Source organism: Cebidichthys violaceus, unplaced genomic scaffold (genome assembly GCF_023349555.1).
Source record: "Cebidichthys violaceus isolate CVI_PGR_0920_01 unplaced genomic scaffold, fCebVio1.0.p SCAF_334, whole genome shotgun sequence".
Classification (NCBI taxonomy): domain Eukaryota; kingdom Metazoa; phylum Chordata; class Actinopteri; order Perciformes; family Stichaeidae; genus Cebidichthys; species Cebidichthys violaceus.
This window is the reverse complement of record NW_027176522.1, coordinates 1-25,971: the sequence shown is the minus strand read 5'-3', so window position 1 is coordinate 25,971 and position 25,971 is coordinate 1. Positions and strand designations below refer to the sequence as shown.

Here is a 25,971-nt window from a genome sequence, read left to right as displayed (position 1 = left end):
CCGCTTTGACGTCGCACGCGTTCGCGGTTCTGCAAAAAAAATCTCGACGGATGCTGAGCAATCCAGTTTGAGCAAATAAATATTCACGCTGCGCAGCGAGACGCGGCAGATGGTGCGGCATGCAGTTGTGCGCCGCAGCATATTGCAAAAAGTGGTTGGACAGGTTTGTTAGCATTTTCCGCGAGAGCAAAAAAAGGTGCAGAGGAATGAATCCGAGCCGGAGCATATTAAATGGTCACAGCTGTGAGTGTTGTTGTGCGGCGACGGAGCGCCTCTCACGTCTTTCTGAGTGGTGCATGAGTGTGAGGATTTTTGCTTTCAGACAGCAGAGTGGTGTACCGCGTCTGATTCCATCCACTTCAGCATCGACACACTCATCGACACTTCATTTTGAAGGTTGTCCGCTGTGGCCTATTCAGCCGGGTCTTAATTCTTTTATCTGTATTTGTTGAAACTTCTGCTTAAAACCTGTATAGACCGTGTTCTCATGGACTCTAATGAATCCCTAGTGGCATAGAACATGAAAAGGGATCGTCAAGATTTAATCATTTCATTCACATCGATTGGGTTTTTAACACTGCTCCCTATTTTTTATTTTTCCTTGTAACCTGGGCTGAGGAGTGAGTTTCATCAGAGAGAGAGAGAGAGAGGGATACCTCCCCTGCACGGCAGAGCGAGATTAACCAAAGCAATCAAAAGAACATTACCGAGTATATTAGAGCAGGCCGCTGCCGCTCATTACCTAGCAGCTCAATTGATCTCCGAAGCGGCTCGCAATGCACAACAGTCCTCCAAATGAAACAGCCTAATTTGATATTTCCCCGTAATGCTGCCATACAGTGTCGTTATGACGGGGGGGGCAGATAGAATATTTGCCCCGTAATGGAAACGCATTTGATTCCTCTGTCTCTGAGCTGCTTAATTTGAGAGCCGCCGCTGCATCTGGGGGCATTCGCAGAGATCACCGTTTTCACCGTGCGATGCTGTTTGCATGCGTTTCTATGCCGGCGTCCTCGTGTGTGTCTTTTTTTTTTTTCTTTTTTTGTGCAATCGTGAAGCTTCTCCGGAGGCCCTCGACAACTGGACTCAATTATCGGCATTGTAAAACCTTAACCTACTTTGCCTCTCCTACGAAAACCGTCAGAGGCCTCTTCTGGTTCATATTACCGGCCGAGCGCTGCACTCTCGGAAGGGCCGCACCGGCTTGGGGGAAATAACCCCGCTCGCCGAACGAAATAGTTGAACTCTTAATAGTTAGGAGGTCGATTGCATGGCGCTGTGGCTGAAGCGAACCATTTGTAACACAAGGTCAGGGTCATATTCGGCAGCCTTATGTAAAAAGCTAGCGGGTCTCTCAAGCTATTCAGGCCAAATTGTCGGGAGCAGTCAAACAGGCTTGTTTCTAAGCAACCCAGGCTTTTATTTTGTCTTTTTCAGAAACCACTATGTGGAGCGAAAGTCAAAATTGAGTCAGATGGTCTAAAAAAGACTCTTTATTCTCGGAATAAAATACATAAATACATAAAGGATTGTGCTTTTAGAGAGGGCACAGACACATAGAGGGATGTATGTGTGATATTCTAATAACTTGGTGCCCGCTAATGTATGTAAGTCGAAATGCCAAGTTTTTCTGTAAATAGTTTTTAGGATAATGATTACCAATGCTTTATTCATTGGTTCAGATTTCCATTTAAAATGGTTTATATGGGAAGTCTACCTTTGTTTTTCTTCTGTTGACCCGCTGTGAATGCCTCGACCACAGACTTTGTTGATGATTTGCAGTTTAATCAGCTGGCAGTGCGAGCTGCATGCACCTTTTGTGGAGACCAGAACATCTAACTGCATTTAATGTGAAGAGGTTGACAGCTGTAACTGGGGGATAGCGAAAGGCACCGTAAAGGTTGGAAATATTTAGCATTTTGCATATTTTGAATTTGTATCAGAAATATTCTCCGCAGAAAATGCCTCACCCTGAACTTTGGGTTGCGAGGAGGAAATTACCCCGCCGCTGGTAATGTTACATCTTTAATTGAGACGTGTGTAGCCATTCAGACATCAGTCTGCATGTGCCTCTCTGCAGAGAAAGCACATCTTTTCTTTGAAGCAGAACTATTGTGGTGGCTTATGCATAATTTACATTCATAGTTTTGTAGATTATTTACTAGCTATGAACAGCATTGTCTACTTAAAAATATATTTTTTTAAAACAAGGTATTCATTAGGACTAAATGACAATGTGGCGAACTGTTCCACAAGCCATAATGCACATTCACACCTTTTGAGCAATACCGCTTGAAGAAACCCTTCTTTAAAAAAAAAAAAAAAAAGAGCCGTTCAATCATTCCACATCACTTCAAGTGTTATTTATCTCTGTGGGAATGTAAACAGTGAAGAAATTAGGTGACAACAAAGACAGCGTAAATGGTGATCTTTGTCGTAGACTTCAAAAAAATACACCAGTGAGTCTCGCTTAAGAGCTGAAAAATCCCACCTACTGACAGAATCACATGAATCCTCCATCACATCCACCCTCAACAGAGCAGAGGGTGAGGGTTAGACAACTTTGGTGCATAAAAGCGAGACAAAAAACACTTTTGTCTAGGAGACAGCTGTTCATTTCCCATGTGAAACTAAAAGCAAACGCTGACAATTAGTCACGCAACTTGTTAATCAATCAAAAGTCACTTCATTTATTAATCAGTCAAGTTAACGTCAACCATGCTCTTTTCCTAAACCTAAACTAAGTGGTTTTGTTGCCTAAACCTAGCTTCCTGTCAAGACAGAACTTTATTTTGAAATGATGCTACGCATGTAAGGATTGGAAACTGATGCACCGTCCCAGACATGCCCAAAACTGACGCTAAAGGGGAAACCTAGACCGCCGACCAAGCATCAATACTACCTTCACTTATCTCAATACGTTCAGGGTTTCTCTTGGCCTGGTATGAACAGAAGCTCATGGCCAATGTTAGCTTATGTTAGCTAGTGTTAGCTAGTGTTAGCTAATGTTAGCTAGTGTTAGCTTGGCCTGGTATGAACAGAAGCTCATGGCGAATGTTAGCTAGTGTTAGCTAGTGTTAGCTAGTGTTAGCTAATGTTAGCAAACTTGTGATAGATTTTGCTGTGTAAACAACATTACTGAGTAAATTAGCTAATGTTCTGACCCTTTTCCATTTGTGCTACCCCACGTTTTAACATTTACCGTCAGTGAATGTTGAAACAAGGCTACAGTAAGTAACATTTACCGTCAGTAAATGTTACTTACTGTAGCCTTGTTTCAACTTGGGTTTTGAGTGGGTCATTAGAAATCATTTGGTAATAGAATTCATGATTTAATGCACTGAATTAACTGACGGACTGAGGTCCGATTAGTAACATGTTCCAATATATATTATAGATATTTAAACGGTGTGAAGGAGACAGCAGGGGCAGGGTTTCGCACCTGAATATGAACGCTTGTGTTGTTGTGGAAGAATGAGCTATTTCAAGGCTTAAGGAGGATTTTTGACACTTCTGGAGATTTGTCAACAACAAGCAGCTGGTCTGTCAAATCAACTCAAAAGACAGGTGCTATAAATCAAAAGCAATCTCAGCGGCTTGGGAAAGATCTCGACAGATTAACAACAGCGGTTTATTTGATAAGACTCATAAACAGGACTTTATATAATTGAATTCGTTGAATTAGTTTATTTGTAACAAGACACAATTGTTTATCTTATAATTAAACCCAGTTTGAGAACAATATTCCCCGTAAAAACAATCAAACTGACGCATCATCTTCTTGAGTTTTGAACCCTGGTGAAGTCTTTTTCATGTGGACAGCGATGTAACTAAATAAAGGCTTATTATATAACCTTGGTGTTGCTCCCGCTCCTACGCACGAGTGCCTGACGTTTGCTTCTGCATACATTTGAAAGCACTTTAAATTTCACATTTTCACTGAAGAAGATCATAAAGTCACGTATGAATCATTATAATCATCTCATAGCTCAAACACCTTTTTTTTTGGTGATTATCACTTTCAGGCCATTCCTGAAAGCATTTGTTCATATCTGCCTTGATAAATGAGCCTCATTAATTGCTGATCCTTTATTTTGTAGCTAACCACCAGATTTGGCAGGTGTTGCTCTGCTGTGAGATGCAGTTGGCTCTACTGCAGCTCAGTAATGTTGGGCCAAAAACTCTAAAGATAGCAGAGACTCCAACAGGGAGGCAGCCAGTCCGCAGCAGGACTAAACCCTGGCCAGTGGAGATAAGGGAACTGTTACTCCAGCCTGTTTTGGTTTTTTTTGACGCCTCAGCACGAGGAGGAGGAATTACGCCGGTGTGAAGCGTAGTTGTAATATAGAAGCCTAATAACATTCAGAAATCATTAGTCAGTGTATGTGAATGGCTGCCTTGTTTGATATGCAGATGGCTGGTGGGGATTGCATCTGAAGGCTGGGGAATGGCATGAAACGTGTGCGACAGCCAGAGTTGATTTGCTCCGCTCACAGAGTGATTGATGCGGAGATTGTTTACACACGCAGACAATCTTTTTCTTTTTGTTTTTTTCTTTTTTTGCGTGCGTCTGCATTTTCGCCGTGCACGCTCGCGTGTTCCCGTACTCACTGCTTCTCGAGTATATGTCATGTACATATGTATGCCTCCGTGCACACGCCTTGATTTCACGTATCCGTCTGCCGGGCCTCGGGCCAAGGTCTCTTCACCTTCGCCGCTCTGGCTCCCCGGCTCCTCATTTGCAGTCCTTCCTGGCTCTCCCTCTCGCGCCCCCCCCCCCCCCCCCCATCTCGCCATCCATCTCACTGAGGGTTTCACGCTCCTAACCGTGAAATTCACCCACATTCACAATTATGTCTTCAATCAGAGCCATCTCAAAGCTACTAGGATGCAGCCTTTCTTTGGGAACGGCAGGAGGTCCAAATCGACACTCAAAGGTCTGTAGCGGGCTTACCCCAGTCTCCGCTCTCTGCACTAATCACTGACACTGAATTTTGGGAGCTGGGAGCAGTCGAGTTCCGGAGGTTTTTAACTTGCAATCAGATTCCCAGGGCCTGCCTGCTCCCCAGCATGTTGATCCTTTGGCAAACCAATATGATTGCAGATATTGAATAATTCATGGGTGTCTAATGATGTGTCAATCACAGATGGTTTTGTTTTATTTATTGCGCACTATGCACAGGTTTGTGCGTCCTCCAAGCTCTATTGCAAGTTAATATTGCATGAAGAGTGTTAGCGACGTGACACTGAGTACAACAACTAGCGTTTCTCATCAGGGATGTTGTGCTGTTTGGCTAACAAGACCGGAGGAGAGAAGAGCAATTTACAAAGATTGTGTTCTCTGGCTCGGATTTTCAAAATAAAATGAGCCCTTAAATTGCAGCACATGAATTTGTGCCCGGAAAAAATAATATCCGTTGTCTGTGTTGTTTTTCAGGTTCATTAACTGCCATATTTGTTGTTATTGTTGCATAAGCACTTGAACTCTGCTGTGTATAATTATTCACGTTTTGGTCTAGTGCTGATTGTCAAAATGATGGTTTTTCCATTTGTTGAGCTCTTCTCGAGTGGCCGGCCTTGCCCTGACTTAATCATTTAATCAATCCCTTTATTCTTCTCTGAACACTTCTCTCCGCCATCTCTTTCTTTAGTGTAACTTTTTCTTTTAAGCGAAGTTGTACTTTGGAGCGGCATCATAGGCCCTTTCCAGAGCGTTGGCTTAGTCTTGACAAAGGAGGCGAATCGTAACGCCTCGAAGACCTCGCAGAGGAGCGTTGAATGGCTCCCGGGAAATTTCATCGGCTCAACCATGACCAAGAACATACAGCGAGATGGAGAATCCAGCGGGAGGTTTCCTCCCTGCTGCACGCAGTTGAAGTCTTCTGTAGGTCGGCTCCGTGAACTGACAAGTCCTTAAGTACTTGATGTCCGCGGGCGGTGCGCACGCTGGGTTGCCAGTCACCCAGAGAAAGGACCCCTTCTGTGGGACGCCAGGGGTGGGAGAGACTCCAACGTCGCGCTCCACAGAAGGAAGAGGCTACATCTGCTCTTTGAGTTGCGGCGACTTCGTGTTTGCCTCCCGGCTGCCCGAACGAGCGCACTCTGACTGGGCCGGCAGAAGGAGGAGACCACGGATGGTTCGGTCCATTCAGACTCACTCGGCTCACACATAATGCCGTGCGCTTCCAGATCTTTTTGCCTGAATGCTGATGCATTTAAATTTAAAACACACACACACACACCCTGCATGTATACAGGCAACTTTCCCACACATTCAACCCAATGACTTGAGAGATGGAGGGTCCTTCTCCGTCCATTAAAGCTCCCTGCCTGACAGCGCTCTCTTTTGGAGACGGTAGGGGGGGAAAATAATCAGCAGGGCGATGATGCTAATAACAACGGAGCGCCCCGCCGCTCTGCAGCTCCAGGTGGTCGGGACCCTGCGGCGAGAGAGGCAAGGAAGAGAGACGAGTAGCGAGCCACGAAGAGTTTAGCAGCGCAGAGCCGACGGCAGAAGATGAGAGGAGAGAGTGGATGCAGCCGCCCCCCAGGTGGGCCTGTGAGCTCTGCACAATCAGTCACACTGGAACCAATGGGCTCGTGTGTGAAGGCACCCTCACTCTTCTCTCCCAGCCCCTCCAGCCTCTCCGCAGCAATAACGAACTGATGAGCTGTTGTGCATGTCTTGTATGTGTCTATGTGTGTGTGTGTGTGTGTGTGTGTGTGTGTGTGTGTGTGTGTGTGTGTGTGTGTGTGTGTGTGTTACTGTGCCGATCTGTTTCCACGTACTAGGTCAGACAGTGCCTGGGGCTAGTTTCGGAGGAGGCCAAGAGGTGGTGGTGGTGGTGGTAGTGGTGGTGGAGGGGGGGTTATGACAGTCGGCCCCCGGTAGCCCTGCAACATGGCACTGTGTTCGGGGACAACGGGCTCCCAGAGCGCCCCCCCCCACCCCCCCTCCCCCCTGCCGAGGCGGTTCTCCCCCGCTGAGCTAATCCCCTGCTCCTTAGGATTAACCAACTTCACAGCGCCGGCCCCTACTGCGCTGTCAATGCGCCGGTTCACCCTCCAAGCCTAACTCACAGCCACCACCTCCACCCCTCCCCCACACTCACATACACCCTCATTACCCCTCGATATCCCTCCCTTCTGACATGTCAGTGTTGATTTTCACTTCTCACGTCTCTGTCTCGGACTCTCTCCGACCCGCTCGCTCTTTTCCCCTCTGCATGTTATCATTTACTACAAATCCTGATTGCTTTACATCACAAGCTATCCCTATTTCAAAACCAGCCTTTAGCTGCAGCGTTTTTTTTTAGAAATGTTCATCTGTCTTTACCACCATGGATCCATTGGTTTCCTTTCTTTCTACCACTACGTGGAAGTCTTAACTTGTTTAGAGCTGGTGTTATCCATCACAGTGAGCATCAGGGCTGCGTTCATCACATTCAGGAGGTAATGCAGTGTAGACGCGTTGAAATGCATCTGCTCTTAAACACTTAATTAGCACTAATGCTGACATGATTAGTCAATTAGTCGTTTCGTTGACGGGATATTCATCGCCAATAATTGTGATATTCAATTAATAGCAATTTGTCAATTTCTGAGAAAACCTGATTCCAGCTTCTGAGGATTAGTCTTAGGAATATTAATGGCCATTTTGTCCCCGTTTTTTTTGGAAATTTGAAACGATTGAAAAAGTGTGTCCGCAGTAACCCTATATACAGTGCCTTTAATGACAGAATAATGCAGATTTTAATGTTCACTATCATCGAAACTTATTGAAACCTACTGTTCCGCATGCATTTCAAAGTGGTCGGCAAAAAAAAGTGAATACACAATCCTTAATGACGGAGCTGAAATAACACACCGGTGCAGTCCTTTAAGCCGCTGAACGTTATCGCATGTCTCTAGTTGTGTGTTGTCTGTATACAAAGAGAAGACTGTAGTTCCCAGCTCACATGGAGGAGCTACTGTGTGATGTTTAGGCTCCAGGGCTGAGAGAGAGAGAGAGAGAGAGAGAGAGAGAGAGAGAGAGAGTGGGCCCAAATCAGGCGGATCATCTCGTCTCTCACATATATCTCTCTCTCCTCGCCTCCCTCTATCCTCCCCCATGGTTTCCTCTTTTAACCACAATCTCCAACCTCTCGTCTCCGGTACCGACTGTCCCATTGCTCCCTCCATCTCTTCACAGCGCTGATTAGGTGGGCAGGAGAGATGATGGGTGTATTTGGGGGCTGCGAGGCCGGTGATGTCGAATCTGTCTGACGCGCTCGAGCGAAGACAGCGCGTCCTCTTCATTGTCTTCTAATAGGGCGCCGAGGTCTAGGAGACGCGGAGGTAGACGTTGCAAAAAAAAAAAAAAAAGCGCGTGCGGTTATAGAGAAACAATGGCGTGCATGAGGACGGTATTAGCGAAAGGCAGAAAGAGGCTGCAGCTAATGAGTAGCTACATGCTAAACAACGGGCCAGTCACTTTTCTCTCACCTTCTTCCTGTCCTCTTTCCCTCCATCCCTCTCAAATGTGCACACACAGAGGAAAAAGTTGCATTCTACCTCACATCGCCCCATCATTGATGCAGTCAGTCAGGTTGCGTAGCAGTATGTTGCTGGCTAATTATCAGCGGTTAGGATGTGACAGATGCCGGCGAGATCGTTGGCAGTCAGTTTGCCCCCCCCCCCCACACACACACACACACACACACACACACACACACACACACACACACACACACACACACACATACACACACAACATCAGGAGGAAGCAACAACTGACCTTTAGAAAGCATAGCACTGGCAAACCATTGCAATATCCAGACACCGCAACTCACCCGGCACCCGGGGAGCGATTGCACTGGAGGTGGGAGGGTTAGTTGTTATATATAGATTTGTCCTGAGTGTGTGTGTGTGTGTGTGTGTGTGTGTGTGTGTGTGTGTGTGTGTGTGTACGTACGCCCAAGGTGAAGGTGCTCGCATGAACATGAGAAAAGTGCAGACACAGTGTTTTTTTTTTTTTTTTAAACGATTGTTCAGGTCGAATAGGTCCCATTCAGGGGAGCCAGTAAGAACCCGTTCTGCTGAAGACCCTCTTTCTTCCTAATTCTTTTAAACTAGTTTATTTATTTGATGAAGCTGCTTGTAGTTTTTTTCCCTTTTATGTAATACATTGTTATGTACTTTATACTCAGCCTTGAAACAAACCAGCTTTTGCATTTTTTTTGTCTTGTAATTTTTCTCCTTTTTTAAAAAATATATATTAATGTATTGTTTGTGCATACAATACAAACATCCTACTCTATAAGGGAAACTAACGTCTCTTTCCTGTCACTGAACTTCCACCAATTCATTTGCAACCTAACGACACACACACACACACACACACACACACACACACACACACACACACACACAAAGAAAATCCACAACTGAGCAATCAAACCTTAAGCTGTCGCTGAAGCCTCTATCTCCCCAACAATTTGGGTGTCAATTTAGATTTTGACCCCCCCCCCCTCTCTCCCACCGACCCCGCACCCTGCAGTGCTGCCCTACATGGCTGCTATCAACACTGGGGCTTACTTTGTTAATGAAGTGGGTCTCAGTCTTACATCTCCTGTCTAGTTTTAAAGAGAGCTGAGCAGTAATTGGTGTACGACCTACACCACCGGCAGCACTCATGTCCCCTGTCCTACGTGACATTCCCATCCAATTAAATCTGCGTCTACACACACACACACACACACACCCGCGCGCGCTCACTCAAAGAGACACTAAAAGACCACACACTCACTATTATCTTGGCTTCCGAAGTTCTCCTCCTGAATTTGTTTCAAGGTGCCTTTTTTTTTTTTTTTTTTTTTGAAGTTTACACCAGTGTTGTGCAGCGTATCAGTAGTCGATCTTACAGAATATGTGTGTGGGCATGCGTCCATACACAGATTGTGTGCTCGACACCTTGAGGAAGCAGACTTCTGCTGTGAATGAGTTCATTCGCAGGGATTACGGTTAAATCTGCGTGGCCCGGTGGAGGGATTGCTCTCTGTCTCGCAAGGATTAGCTGAAGGTGACACTGAGGTGGACAGGTCCGTGTCCATCTGTGTTTGCATGCGTCTCTGCCCGTAGTCTGTTTGATTGCGTGGCTGTGGGCGTTTATGCATGGTGTGTACACGTATGTCTGTGTTATTAGCCTGAAACGTGCGGCAATCCATCAGAGTTAATGAGTTGTGTGTGTGTGTGTGCTGCGGCGATGGCAGTGGAGTGTGTTTTGCGTGTGTGTGTGTGTGTGTGTGTGTGTGTGTGTGTCTTTTTGGCTGACCTTGACTTCGGTCTGTCAGGCGAACACACTCCGCCGCCGTCCATACGGAGAGCGAGACTCCGACGGGTCCCCAGATGTCATCGTACGCAATCTGTCAGGTGTGTGTACCATGAGTAAATGACAACAAAACATCAACACACACACACTAGTTCCTTGGTAGAGATTAATGGAGATTAATGTTTGCACCCAGTATACTAACAACAAAGTTAATTTATACACACTTTTGGTACAAAAAGAGCTTCTAACTATGAATATCATTTTAGGTTAGGATAATCTGATATTTCCTGCTCATGCTTAACTACATGCATACTGAAACAGATTGCAATACAAGCAGAGTACAGCAGTAGGCATTGTGCCACATGTTAAAAAGGAAGATTGACTGCTGTCGGGTCTTCTCTACAGTTCCCCAGATGACTTCTGCAAGCATGTCAGCCAAAGCGATATGCGCTTCCTATAGGCAAACACCCAAACATTTAACATTTGTGAGCAGCGCTGAGCGCTTCCTCTGCGAGGGAAGACATTGATTAGCAACCCGGGGAGAGAGAGAACACAGGTACAAACAGCTGTCACACGCAGAGCACATCAACACGGGGAACAGAGGTGCATACAAACGAGTTCAAATTAGTTGTCACAAAGCTGCTGCTTTTGTTTTCATCCCTGGCAATTTGCGTACCACTGTCGCTCGTGAAGTAGAGCGTAGGACAGGTGAGCTTGTGTGTTACTACCCCTGTCACATTTGACCACCGGGGGGGAAAAAAAAAAACATCAGTGCATCGATCAAATTGCATATTAGATTAAAACGCTGAGACCATGAAAGGACATCGAGTGCTTCAAACATACCCGTTTACTGTTGTTTACTGTTGTTTACTGTTGTTTACTGTGTGCGTTCAGGCACTGAACACTGCAACCAAGCCATATCTGGAAGGGAACTTTAGCGACCACACATCATCACATTGCATTAAAAAAAATAGCATAACAATAACAAGATTTAGAGTAAAATGTTGTACTACGACAAGGATACTCTTTGCAAAATATCTAAAATGTGAAAGGATAATATTGAAACACAACAGACAATCAGGTCAAAGTTAAACTTAGAACTAGGCGGACTGTTAAGACGTACATAAAACAATAACCTGAGGTATTGGAGGCAGCGCTCATGTCAAATATACACAAGATTCTGTGTCACACCAAAACACAATGGAGATGTATAATATCCATTAAACCAGAGTGTTGGAGATATGCAAATCAATCACCCACAATCCTTTTCTGCCCATGACTAAAAATGTTCTATCATGAAACATTTCAAAATCAAACAGGCACTTGAATCAACATGTATTTCCCCAGGTTCCATCACCACCTGAATTCACATTAAAAATAGAAAGATATCTGCATACTGAGAGCTGCCTCTGTGAATCAGATTATGAGGAACTGGTTGAAACCTACTCCACCTTCAGGTCAGATGTAAACGAATAACTCATGGAATAAGAAATGAAGAACAAGACTATTCGCAAAAGTGGAATAAATAGATTAAGTACTGGTAATTAATGATCACGAACAATATTAAAGGATTCAGCCCTGAGGAATATGAAGAGTTAATTTTTCTTTCTGGATATTATGCAGATGTGTGTGCAAATGGATGTGTGTGTGTGTGTGTGTGTGTGTGTGTGTGTGTGTGTGTGTGTGTGTGTGTGTGTATAAACAGTATATGTATGCGCACCATCATTCTAGCCTACTTTTCTATTTTTTTTATTTCTATGTTGTATTTTTTTGTATCCTCGATCTTTTTCTTCTTATATTATTTGCTTCATTTTATATATTTTTTTTCAACTTTACTATCATTTCACAACAAAATATATTAACATTGTAAGAATAAGTATGAACAATATCATATGTATGCAAATGTTAGTTTATCTTAACTCCTACACTGCAATAAAGTATATGAAAAATAACACAGATAACACAGATGGCATCAGACTCTAAGAGGCGTTTCCAGTGCAGCTACAATGGACTTTGCATACAGGACATTAAAATATCAAAACCTTAGCTTTTGGTCTCAGACCTTCAGAAATACAGAATCAAAGACAAACTGCTTGTAGAATATGTATACAGATTTTTCGGCCAACAGGGCCCTCAGCAGACCAGAATGGATGTGATTGGTTCACTTACGTCCACACAAAGTGCTGGCGAAAAACCAAACGTGTGTGAAAAAGAGGGATGTTAGTGGTTTGGAAACACGTGTGTGTGTGTGTGTGTGTGTGTGTGTGTGTGTGGAGGTGCCCAACAGACAGCAGGGCAGTAGTGGAGGTGTGGGCACAGGCCTCACAGTTTGTGTGATGTGCTCTGACACACAGATGGCAGCTGACACAACACAGACTCTCACTCCGTCCTCTCGCACCCACGCTCGCTCCTCCTTCTCCTCCTCTCCAAAATGGATGCTCTCTCTCCCCCGTTTGGCCTTTGTGTCTCTATCTATTGCCCGACTCGACAGACATTCTAATGAATGCAAAAAAATCTTCAGCCCCGTCCTTCTGTCCTCGTCCACGCGGGGACCTTGCACAGGTGTGTGAGTAAAGCATTTTGGATGAGGGATAATAGCAAATATGCAAAGAAGCAAGAAGTCACAGTCGAATGGTTTCAAATGAACATCCACAGTCGCTATCAGCAGCTTCCTTTGTCAAAACAGCACCACCTGCGCCGTACAAATGTGAAGCTAAATTTGCTTTAAAAGGAAAGTTTGGCAGACAATTTCAACTGCATGCTTTTTCTTACCGGGACTCTACAGAGTAGTGTATTACTGTCGAGATTTACCCCAATCTAGCTGCAAATGAACATTCTTGGCAAACGTGAAACATGTTAATGTACGCAAATGATGCCTTTATTTGTGTGCAAATTGCTTTCAATGCCCCCCAGACAGGAGCTGATTCACACAGTAGCCCCGTTTTCCTCAAGCCAAATCACAACCTCTCAGTTCATTACTTCTGACAGGGAACAGAGGGCTATGAGGGATTGATGCACTCGCATATACGTGCACTCCCTTTCTTCCTGTGCCTGTTCCAATGGCGGTATAGGAACCATATCAAACGACCGGCGAACGTGGGGATGCATGCAAATATCTTAGCGTGGTCTTCTGGTTTAATTAGACTCGACACCAGATGGGGGAACTCGCGAACTTGGGGGTAAAATAAGACAGACGGGATCCTCATAGTCCCTGGTTGTTTGGTTGCTCAATACGCAAATCTATTCACATATTCAGTAAGTCGAGGCTCATATGATTCATCTTTCAAATCAACAAAGGAAAGAGAAACTACTGTCAACTAATTAAATAAAAACAGAATATTAAAAGTCTACCGACATGCTAGCAGCACTGTGAATCAACAGCTTTGAGCTAAATGCTAATGTTAGCATGCTAAAATGCTAACAACGCTGAGGTTTAGAGGGTGTGTTTACGATGTACGGCATCTTAGTTTTGCATGTTAGCATGCTAATAATTTCTACTAAGCACCGAACTGACAAATTATTCTACAACTCACGCGTTGACATTATATTTAGGCTTTAATTCAGGCATAATGAAGGGGCGTGGCCACTTTGAGAGACAGGTGGATGTCATCTTAGGTTGCTAGCTGCAAAGCCACCCACTTTGAGCTTCACAACGGCTCATTAGAAACCTATGGGGGACGTTTCGGAGACTGCTTTCATATTTTATACGGCCTATGGCGTACGTGTGCATCCGAGGGTGTGTGTGTGTGTGTGTGTGTGTGTGTGTGTGTGTGTGTGTGTGTGTGTGGGGGCAGCAGGAAGAGAATGCAGGAGAGATAGTGTTCATGTGAGTGAGATAGATAGCTGGAGTGTTGCAGGGATTAATGTGAATTTGTAACTTAAGGGCATGAGTTGCTGCTCCGATGGAATCTCGAGTATCGGTTCCTCTCTGCAGGCTGTTAATGCCTTGCTTCTTTTTTCTTTTTTTTTAACCAACTTCCTTTGCATTCCACTGCACGCACTCAGTTTTTAAAGGCTACAATGCTGTTGTTGTGGACCTGTTTGTGAATGCAGGTTTTGTTAGCTTCTCTTTTAGGGGCTGCACTGAATAGTTCGAAAAACATCCAAATCTTCATTCTAAAAAAAAACTAGAAGCTTTGAATGTAAAAAAAAATAAATAAATAAAGACATTTGGTACAGCCCTAGTGGCTTTCTTGACTCTTCCACTACAAGCTGTTTGAATCTCAAGGATTTTAATTGCTAGTGTTGGGGATACTGCAGCTATTGTTAGGCAATAAGTGTTTGCATGGCTTTCCAGGGTGGTTTTAACTGCAGCGTGATGCACTCTTTTGCCACTTAATGGATCTTTTTTTGTCAGCGTCGAGGTACATAGAGCCTCTGTGGTTTTGTTCTTTTTCTTTCCTCCTTCTTACTCCCCACCGCTCCGCACCCTCGTTTCTCACTCTTATGTATGCCGTAGTTTGCGTCTCAGGGGAAACGGATATGTGTCAGTATCTCAGAGACTGGCAGCCCATCTATTGTAGTTTATCGTATCTTTGTGTTTGTGTGTGAAAGGGAGAGGCAGAGAGGTAAAAGCGAGGCCCCGTCATCCGCAACCCCCTGCAGGTTTCCATAGTAGTGAATTGGCTCAGATGCTTGGTGTGCCTTCTCCATGGCTTGATTGCATCATTTTGGTGAGAGAGATGCAGCCGGCTGGTCTATGTAGGTCATACTCAAAAGGTGGAGGGTTTGTGGTCAGCTTCAAGAGGCAGGCATTGGTCAAGAATTTCTAAATTTGCCAAAGTCATTACCAGTCAGTTTAAACTCTTACAGTTCAGGCATTGTTTAATGCTATCCTGTATCACATGATAGTAATTCCTCTCTTCTATAGCATCTTGATGCTTCTCCAACACACAGCTGTTCCAAAAACTGAGAAAAACAAGATGACACACACACACACACAAGGCTTTCAGATGTGTAATGCCACCAAGCAAATCCAGTGGAAGGTTGCATAACAAGCGCTTTACTGCATCCATTCATTTTTATGCTCTCTGACTCAGATGATTCCTAGTTAATGTTACAAAGCGAGCGGCCCGAGGGGCATCTGCGAACGCTCCACATTTTCTCAGCTCGTCTGCAGTGACGTAGTCTTAGCTGGTGACGCCCACGTCCAGACAGTTTTGGTTTTTTTTGGAGGACAAGTGCAGTATAAAAGCAATCTTAAAGAGGAGAAGGGAAATCTGAAATAATGTAAAATGAGACTTAAATGAAGGTCAAGAGCTAGCTCAGCTGATCCCCTCCAACAGATCATTCCGGAGAGGATTGGCCCTGATTGCAAGGCTCAGTCTTTTTACCCTCACCTGCAAAAATGACTAAAACAGAGACCTTCACTCGTGCTCATACGTCGTCAGCAGGTCGGAAATATAATCGGCAGCCAGAGCTGAGGATAAAGCCGACCGTATTCTACATTCTACAAGTAGTTCATCCTATGAACAAGTATTGTCTGTGTCGTCAGAGCCAACTGTTTTCCAGAACCTCGGCGTTGAATTGGGTGATACGAATATTGGCAGAGGGGATGACACGCAGCAAAAGGGCCGCGGGTCGGAATCGAACTCGTGGCAAGAACCCGGCCTACATGGGGCACGCACTCTGAGGGAGCTAGATGTCACCCCTGCTAAGAATTTTGAATCTACTCCAAAGCATAGAATGGATACAGACAGTAGAACCAAAGCAGATATGCAAGAAATCGTGTTATATGCGTTACACCTATGCTCTTGTAACGAGTCTAGCTGGGGCGTGCTAATGCGTGGTTTATGTGTGAAAGAGTCATTCAGGTAATACACAATCCACCCCCAGCCTTGTATTTAACACCTGGTATTTATACTCTCTCCATACTGTAGGCTGCAGACTGGCATATTAAGGTTGGATCTAATTCTTCATACGCGATATGCGGAGCGCACGCAAGCAGGGATCGAAAAATCCGTCTGCCGTCAACGTAAACAAACATGGCAGGTGCGACTGTACGGTTCCACGGCAGCTGTCCGGCTTCACCTGTCGTAATCAAGCGTCACGGTTCTCATCCGGATGGGTCCGCGGAGAGCAAAGGCCAGAGAGACAGTAGCTGGTACCGTTTTACCAGTGCAAATCACACTGCGTGGGTTAGGGACGCTCCGATGCTGATCGGGCCGATATTGACTCAAATACTACTTGCACAATTTGCACATGTCAGTCGCAGTGTGCGCGGCGATAAATGAACTTGTTTCCTTTTATCCAGATCAGGGTAAATACTCGGAGGCAAATCGAGTTGAAAGAATGGCCCCTTTCTTTCATTCATAATCTCTCCTCTTCACATCTGTTGTTCCTTCCGTCTGTCTCCCTACATAAAAGAACCCAATCCCACATTGTTCGCTCTGCTGTAACCCCGCAGCCGCATTTTTTTTTTCCGAGATGATTGTCCCTGCGTGATGAAACAAGCCCTGTCAGGAGCTACAGCCGATTACATGGCTTCATGCAGTGATCAGTCTTTGTGTATAAACACTTTAGAAAAAAAAAAGCAATCGATGCAGTGCAACATGTTGATGGATAAACTCCAACAGCGTCTTACTGACAACGAAAAAGCATGTGTTTGACGGAGAGCTTCAGAGTTAAGAGGAGGGATGTATTCTTTGTTTTTGTAATGCTGCCTCTCCTTCCTCCTTCCTCCTTCTCCTCTGCCTTTGTGATATAATCAAACCTTATACAGCCACTCAGGGAATCTCTTTAGTGTCAGTCCTAATGTCACGGTTCATATTAAAGGCTTGATGGTGAATCACACATGTAATGAATTTAATCAGATTCATGACCTCTGAGACCGACTGAGACACTGAGTTTCTTCTGACCTGCACTTGTTCCTTTTTATCAGAACACCTGATCGTTTTGACGGCATGATAAGCTGTGCCGTGGGGTTTCTCGATCTGCAGTCTCACGTGAGCATGAGATGGCAGTAGCAGAGGACTTTTATTTTGAAGAACCGCTAGAACACGACTCAAAGTATAATATGGCATAAAGATGATAAAAAGTCATAGTATAGTGAGTCATAAAAATGATAAAAAGTCATAGTATAGTATGTCATAAAAATGATAAACAGTCATAGTATAGTATGCCATAAAAATGCTAAAAAGTCATAGTATAGTATGGCATAAAAATGATAAAAAGTCATAGTATAGTATGTCATAAAAATGATAAACAGTCATAGTATAGTATGGCATAAAAATTATAAAAGTCATAGTATAGTATGCCATAAAAATTATAAAAAAGTCATAGTATAGTATGCCATAAAAATGACAAAAAGTCATAGTATAGTATGCCGTAAAAATGACAAAAAGTCATAGTATAGTATGTCATAAAAATGACAAAAAGTCATAGTTTAGTATTTCATAAAAATGACGAAAAGTCATAGTATAGTATTTCATAAAAATTATAAAAAGTCATAGTATAGTATGCCATAAAAATTATAAAAAAAGTCATAGTATAGTATTTCATAAAAATTATAAAAAGTCATAGTATAGTATGCCATAAAAATTATAAAAAAAGTCATAGTATTGTATGCCATAAAAATTATTAAAAAAAGTCATAGTATAGTATGCCATAAAATTATTTAAAAAGTCATAGTATAGTATTTCATAAAAATTATAAAAAGTCATAGTATAGTATTTCATAAAAATTATAAAAAGTCATAGTTTAGTATGCCATAAAAATTATAAAAAGTCATAGTATAGTATTTCATAAAAATTATAAAAAGTCATAGTATAGTATGCCATAAAAATTATAAAAAGTCATAGTATAGTATGCCATAAAAATTATAAAAAAAAGTCATAGTATAGTATGCCATAAAAATTATAAAAAAAGTCATAGTATAGTATTTCATAAAAATTATAAAAAGTCATAGTATAGTATGCCATAAAAATTATAAAAAAAGTCATAGTATTGTATGCCATAAAATTATTAAAAAAGTCATAGTATAGTATTTCATAAAAATTATAAAAAGTCATAGTATAGTATGCCATAAAATTATTAAAAAAGTCATAGTATAGTATTTCATAAAAATTATAAAAAGTCATAGTATTGTATGCCATAAAATTATTAAAAAAGTCATAGTATAGTATTTCATAAAAATTATAAAAAGTCATAGTATAGTATGCCATAAAAATTATAAAAAGTCATAGTATAGTATGCCATAAAAATTATAAAAAGTCATAGTATAGTATGCCATAAAAATTATAAAAAGTCATAGTATAGTATGCCATAAAAATTATTAAAAAAAGTCATAGTATAGTATGCCATAAAACTATTAAAAAAATCATAGTATAGTATGTCATAAAAATTATAAAAAAGTCATAGTATAGTATGTCATAAAAATTATAAAAAAGTCATAGTATAGTATGCCATAAAAATGATAAAAAGTCATAGTATAGTATGCCATAAAAATGATAAAAAGTCATAGTATAGTATGCCATAAAAATTATAAAAAAGTCATAGTATAGTATGCCATAAAAATAATAAAACAATATCGAGTAGTATGCCATAAAAATAATAAAACAATATCCAGTAGTATGCCATAAAATGTCATAGTACACTACTGTGTGTCATAAAAATGTATATGAAGTAATACGTTTGTTTCCAGCCACTGACCAATACAAACACACGGTTCTTAAGTAAAGCTTAAGATCTGAAACCAAATGTGAAGGAATGAGTAATCTAAGGATATTATTTCTATGATCGCACCCCTCAGAATTTGTAGCTGATAAGCTTTAATTGTAAAGATGTACGAGGAGTTGTTGAGGATCGTTTCACATCCTGACCGGATGTTTGCAGTAGTCCTGTTTGCCTTTTTTTCTCTCAGGTAATCAGCTTCACTCGGCGCCGTCTGACCCTTACATTTATGAACCTCCTCCGATGTGGTCCAAGGGGTAATTACATCTGCCAGAGAATGAGACGCATGTTAGTCCCTCTATTTCAGCAGGGCTCAGTTACTCAACCTGATGCTGGTGTGTGTGTGTGTGTGTGTGTGTGTGTGTGTGTCTGTGTGTCCTTGTTTAAACAGTGCTAATTGGCACTCTTGAGTGTTTCGAGTCCACCGTCTCCCAGAGTGTCTTCTATGTCTCCACTTTCTGCCAGTCGATTTAAGCCCATCCCCTCAGTAGGTGATGCCAAGAACATTATCAGACCCCCGGAGAGTTTATTCCCAAAGGCTAATTCGCTTGTCGTCTCCTGCGTTTTATCTCACAGCCCTTCTCACTGGAAGGGGGGGGGGGGGGGGGTTCAAACAGAGCTGGTGTTTTTTTTTATATATTCAGCCCAACACCGGAGTTGCAGCAGTAAAGCATCCATAGACTGAATATATATTTTCAAATGTCCTCAGTGAAAGGAAGGTCATTGACCTCAGAGAAATCCATACTTTAATTGGCTTTAAGTGACAGGATGTTTTTCTAGCGTTTGATATTTAACGTTCGTTATCCCAGGGGGAACGTTTGCTACAGTTTTTCATGTAAAGGTGTTTTTTTTTTCGTTTTTTTTTCTTTTACAACAAAGAGACAACCTTGATTAAGACGGCTCTCGCTTTAGTCTGAATAGATGCGTGTTTTAATCACAGATCTGCTTGCAGCTCTTTAATGAGGCCTTCCCCAGCTGGAAGGCCGTCGGCGCGGGCTGCTTTGATTAGTGGCCCACGGACGCGGGATTACGCCGCTGACACACGACGCTAATGGAGCCACGGGGGGGCAAAAAAAGCCACACAAACACCAGCGTCTAAACACATGCAAGCACACACATTTAAGAAACATACACACCCAACACTCAACCTCTGACAAGGGCACGGTGGCATAAGCCAGTGTCTTGTTGTCACGCAGCCCATTGTGTCGGGGGCCCTTTCATCCGTTAGTGCCGGTTTGGGTCGGCTGAGATTTAGGCCCGGAGTCGGAAGTCTCTGCCAAAGAGGGGCTCAGTGAGAAAGGTCCAAAGCTCAGCGCTGACACGCAGCCCAACTCTAGAGACTAATGGTTTGTAGCTCGCGACATATGTTGCTTTGTGTAATTGCTTTAATTGCTGTCATTGTACGTAATGGTGGGTCTTTTTCATCTTCCCTGGTGGTGTAGGCATTCCGCTAATTATATCTGTCAGCCCTGCAGCCAAAACGAGCATTTCACAGCAAAGTCGGAGTGGTGGGAGTGTTGCTGTGTACCGCTGGTGTATGCGTGGATGTAAATGACTGACTGCAGCGTGTGAGAATAGTTTATCAATCATTCGAATTTAGGCAATTTTAAAGACTCCCCATCGTGGATCTGTTTAATGGAAGTGTGGTGAAGTTGGAACCTTGATTTTCTCTTGACTGGTTTCGCTTTGGCTTTTAATTCAAATTCATTCAAGTTGTAAATAACTATAATAGTGTAGAAAAACACCAACAAAAATAACATTTTTTATTTCTTTTTGCGCTCCAGGTACGACACCATCACCAACCAGTGGGAGACGGTTTCTCCTCTTCCTAAGCCGGTCCATTCTGCAGCAGCCACGGTGTGCGGAGGGAAGGTCTACGTGTTCGGAGGCGTGAACGAGGCCGGCCGCTCGGCGGGCGTCCTCCAGTCCTACGTACCGCAGAGCAACACTTGGAGCTTCATCGAATCCCCCATGATAGGTAAGACAGGTGACAACACACCCGGTCTGAGTTTCACACACACACACACACACACACACACACACACACACACACACACACACTCTCTTTCACACACAAGCTTCAGCACAGTGTGGAAATGGTTTGTCCTCGGGGGACGTGTTGCGGTTGTGATTTGATATTCCCAAATGTGTGGTTTCTCTTTCCTCATTATGCATTTTTTTTTCCATTTGCAAGAAGAAAAAAAAAACATATGAATAGTAATGTTTGCTTTTTATTAATAATGTAGCACCAAAACTACAAAAGGCACATATTGCAACATCACTGTACCCATTCATATGCACGGATTCCACCAATCCTCGGTCGTTTTATCTCATTTAGAGAGTCTTTGGGCCTCCATTATGGTTTGCCTGGTTGCCTAGCAACAGCGTCCTCACATCTCCACCCTGCTCGAACATCTTCCATGTCGTGTGCTCGACTTCTTCCGTCGGAAAAAAAACCCCCCGTGAACTCCCAACGATCGAAGTCAAACATGTCGTCACACAGCGGATGACGTCATGAGGAGGAAGCGCTTCATGTTCCCTTCGCACCTCCTACCCTTAAATGTGTGTACGTCCGGACCGAACGTTGACATGTTGGTCAATTTAATATATTTATCTCAGAGTCTTCCATGTGCTCAGGTAAAGATGAAAGCCAACACCTCGATTAGGATTTCCCATCGCTACCCTCGGTTAAAGACGTAAAACAACCCAACCCATTATTGTGGTCCTACTCGGTATTTTCCAGACGTTATTGGCCAAACTCCGTAGTTATTCGCCGCACACAAAACACTGCGGCCGCATTCCAGCCAGAGCCACCGGGGACCTGTGAAGGACACGGCACCAGAAGAAAAACACTTTAAGTAAGATGCCAAAACTCCAAAAGATAGCAGGGAGAACCACACGGCGTAAAACTCAGCGTGATTCAGAAACACTGACAGCTGTGCTCCCACTGCGAAGATCTTATCCACAGGCAAGAGTGGGTTTTTTCACAAAAATGTATCCTTGAACGCTGCCGCACAGAGATGATTGCTATTGATTTGGGCAATATCCTGAGAGTCTTTAATATTTGGGCCGGGACAACACTATTACACACATAAACACACAGTTAAACCCAGCCCATAACATTGCTTGTGTTTCAGAAATAGGAAATGTGCTTATTTGTGAAGAGTGCAGCACATGACCACCGGTAAAACGGGGAATTCATATTTTTCCACTTTCTTTTTTTTTTGATTAAACAAATAAATACAATTCCTGATCTTTAGACAGAGCCATGCTAGCTGTTTCCCCATCCCCAGTCTGCTAAGCTAATGCTGTTGGGTGTAGCTGTATATTGGTGTGTTACCAATCTAGCTAACTCTCCACCAAAAAGTGGATATTGGGTATTTCCCAAAATGTCAAATTATTCCTATAAAGCAGCAACAGAAATTCATATTTTCAAAGTTTAAAACCTCTCTATGTTTATGCTTATGTTAATTAATTTTCCACACAAGTAGAAATTCTATATTTCATGCTGGATTATCTTATTTAAGATGTTGGCAAATGATGGATTCTCAGGGCACAGAGCCGTCCCAAATGCTGCTTTCACAAAATAGAATTAATATCCCAAACGGTGGCGTTGCTGTTGCTGCGGGCGCCACTCTCAGCGCCTCAGAGAGAAACACTGGGTCAAAAAATGTATTCGAATTAAAATGTTTCCTCGGCGCAAAGTTGTTTTTGTCATTAAAGCGCTAGTGCCGAGGCACTTCCCTCGACACTGGTTGCCCAGAAAACCTTCTCTCCGCTATTAGTGCCTTTTTAAGAGCGAGGCTACTGCGAGCGAAATTATGATTATGTAACGCGTGTGTTTGGGGCGAGAGCAGTACGGTATTAAAGGGCTGACGGAGCAGCTGGCAGAGGAGGAATGAGAGAAAAATACTGGTGACACACACACACACACACACACACACACACACACACACACACACACACAGCCTCTCCTCACCTCATATCAACTATACATCCCCCAGGGGCACAGGTACACAGTGCATGAATTATGTAACGAGCCAGGAGGTTACTCCACATGTGCGTGTGTGTGTGTATATGTGTGTGTGTGTGTGTGTGTGTGTGTATGTGTGTGTGTGTGTGTGTGTGTGTGTGTGTGTGTGTGTGCGTGCACGGTGTTTGTCTTTTTATTCGTGTGTTGCGGGTAGACGCAGACAGACAGACCGTCATCTGTCAGGGTGTAGATGAGCCTGCGTCTGACAGCCAACGAGCCGGGAGATAATGGACAGGTTTAGTGCTTCCTGTGAAATTGGGCCGGCGATGATTTTAGTGAGCCGGTGGGGAGCGCTTCTCGATCAACCCTTCTGCCTCCCTCCATCGCTCTCCCTCTCTAATCTCTCTGTTCATCCCCCCTCTCTCTCTCTCTCTCTCTCTCTCTCTCTCTCTCTCTTTCCCCTCTCCCCCTCTCCGCACGCCTCAGCCCTCCTCCTCTCGCGGTCTCTCAGCACTGTCTTATCGACTGACACAAATACAGTCGTGTGCGTTTTTTCCCGGCGACCGTGTGTGTGTGTGTGTGCGCGTGTGTGTGTGTGTGTGTGTGTGTGTGCGTGCGTGTGTGCGTGCGTGCGTGTGTGTGTGTGTGTGTGTGTGTGTGTGTGTGTGTGTGTGTGTGTGTGTGTGTGTGTGTGTGTGTGTGCGTGCGTGTGTGTTTTCCCCTCTGCATGGACCAATCTCCCGCATGAACTGCAAATGGGTTTCACAAACACTTATCAGGACTGACTTCCTATCTCTTGCGGAGTGACAAATAATATTCCTTATGCCAAAAATAGTGCCTTCAACAAGTCTATTGAGGTGCCTGGCGTCATTTCTCTCCTTTGTCTTCAATATGTCCGTCTGCTGAGCGGCGTGCATACTGAAACACGGGAAGCGTAATTGAGTTCCCATCGAATCGCAGTTAACTATTCATAAAGTTTCTCGGCTTGCCCTTAAAAGGTCACTTCACCCAAATAACCATGGTGTCAAGGTTTTGAGATATTTTTCTTCTGAGACTTCTGTCTCCACAGCAGCACAAGGTGAAAGGAACTTTGTTTGTGTCGAGAAAATGACATTTCGGGAAAATCCATAAGCCTTTGTGATTCAGTCTTGCATTTAATACTGCAACGCAGTATGGCGCCGTGGAATGAGGACACTTTCTCTTATTTTTCATCATGTTCTTTTACAAACAACATACAGACATTTGAATATCCCAAAAAGCATGTCATGTTTTTTTTTTGTTTTTTTTATAAATAAGTCAAAGACCGTCGTCTTCCCAAACGCAGAAGACGCCAATCTTTTTATTAGATGCAATTTTTAATCTAATTTTTTTGGGTCACGCTAGCTGCATGGCTCGGGGATGGAAATGTTGTTTTTGTGCAGGCATGTGTGAACAACAAACACATCCATGTTCCCCTCGTGATGAACTGCAGCAACGTTTGATGATCTTCAAGCCATCGGGACACAATTTCACTTTGTTCGATACTTAAGTTTATGACCGAACATCTACAGAACTAGTAACAGTCCTATGCTGTACTTGTATTCAGTTAGTTAGCACGTTAGCACGTTAGCACACTGAACTAAGGTGGTGAGCCTGTTAAACATTAGCATGCTGACATTAGCGTTTTTTTTCCAAAGCCCGTAGGAGACTTAATTAAAATAATATAAGTTTGAAAAATGGAATTCTGATTCCAATTCCAATTAAAATGCAATTAAGCGTGAGTGAGTGCAGGTGCATGGCTTTACACTCTTGTTTTTAAATGTCACACAGTACCTGATATATGCCTTTTTATTTTTTACACACTAATTGCTACTAAAGAAATGGACCCCGACCAAAACTGTCCACAGCGTGTTCTATGGAGTAATTGGGGAACTGGTTCTGGAATAATGTAGATTGAATGAGGAGATTATTGGTGATTATAATTTTAGTTTTTTTCATTCCATTCCCCTCCAATATGTCATGATGGATGTTAAACTCAGCTGTAGATCTTTAATAATCCTCTCACGTTAGATATTCTGCATGTGCTTCATCAGCACTGTGTGAGTGTGGTTTGATCCGATGTGTTTGAATACTAAACGATGCATCAACAGTCATCAAATTCAAATTGGTCGTATAATGGAAGTAGCTGCAGCCGTGCACTGGAGCCATGGCCGCTTCAGACCAGCGACAAACAAATTCAAGATGGTTTTTAAGTGGAATGGCTGAACTTGTGTTTGTCAGTAAACGTATTAATATATCACTTGAAGTAAAAAGCCAACAGAAAAAACATCCGTGGCCTTTAATAATGTGATAGAAACAGGTAAAAGAGAAAAGCTGCATTTTTTGAAGTTCCTACGCATTTTATATTTTCCACTCTGACTTTTTCTGGGACATTTAATGACATTCTGTACTTTCTTTAAAACAACTTTTTAAATATATGTTAATGGTATGCTATGCTGTGACTTACTATTCTATGACTTTTTCATATTTTATTCATGAAACACAATACTAGGACATTTTTATGACATTATTTGGTGACCTTTTTTTTAAATACTATATTATTACTTTTTTTTCGACATACTATACTATGAATTCTTTCATGACATTTTTTAACATGCTATACTGTGACTTCTTTCATGACGTTTTTTAACATACTATACTATGACTTCTTTCATGACGTTTTTTTAACATGCTATACTATGACTTCTTTCATGACGTTTTTAACATACTATACTATGACTTCTTTCATGACGTTTTTTTAACATGCTATACTATGACGTTTTTTAACATGCTATACTATGACGTTTTTCATGACGTTTTTTAACATGCTACACTATGACTTCTTTCATGACGTTTTTTAACATGCTATACTATGACGTTTTTCATGACGTTTTTTAACATGCTATACTATGACGTTTTTTAACATGCTATACTATGACTTCTTTCATGACGTTTTTTAACATGCTATACTATGACATTTTTTTAACATGCTATACTATGA

General features: G+C 42.8%; 1 protein-coding gene across 1 annotated transcript in view; it reads left to right on the top strand.

Annotated features, from left to right (window-relative positions):
- Positions 1–20,957, top strand: part of LOC137883589 (kelch-like protein 29) — a gene marked incomplete at both ends in the record, with an annotated part of 37,080 nt that extends 16,123 nt beyond the window's left edge. Inside the window, one exon of the mRNA XM_068725128.1 lies at positions 20,764–20,957. Within this exon, the coding sequence (XP_068581229.1) occupies positions 20,764–20,957 (194 nt within the window). The remainder of the gene's footprint in view (positions 1–20,763) is intronic.
- Between the last annotated feature and the right edge of the window lie 5,014 nt (positions 20,958–25,971).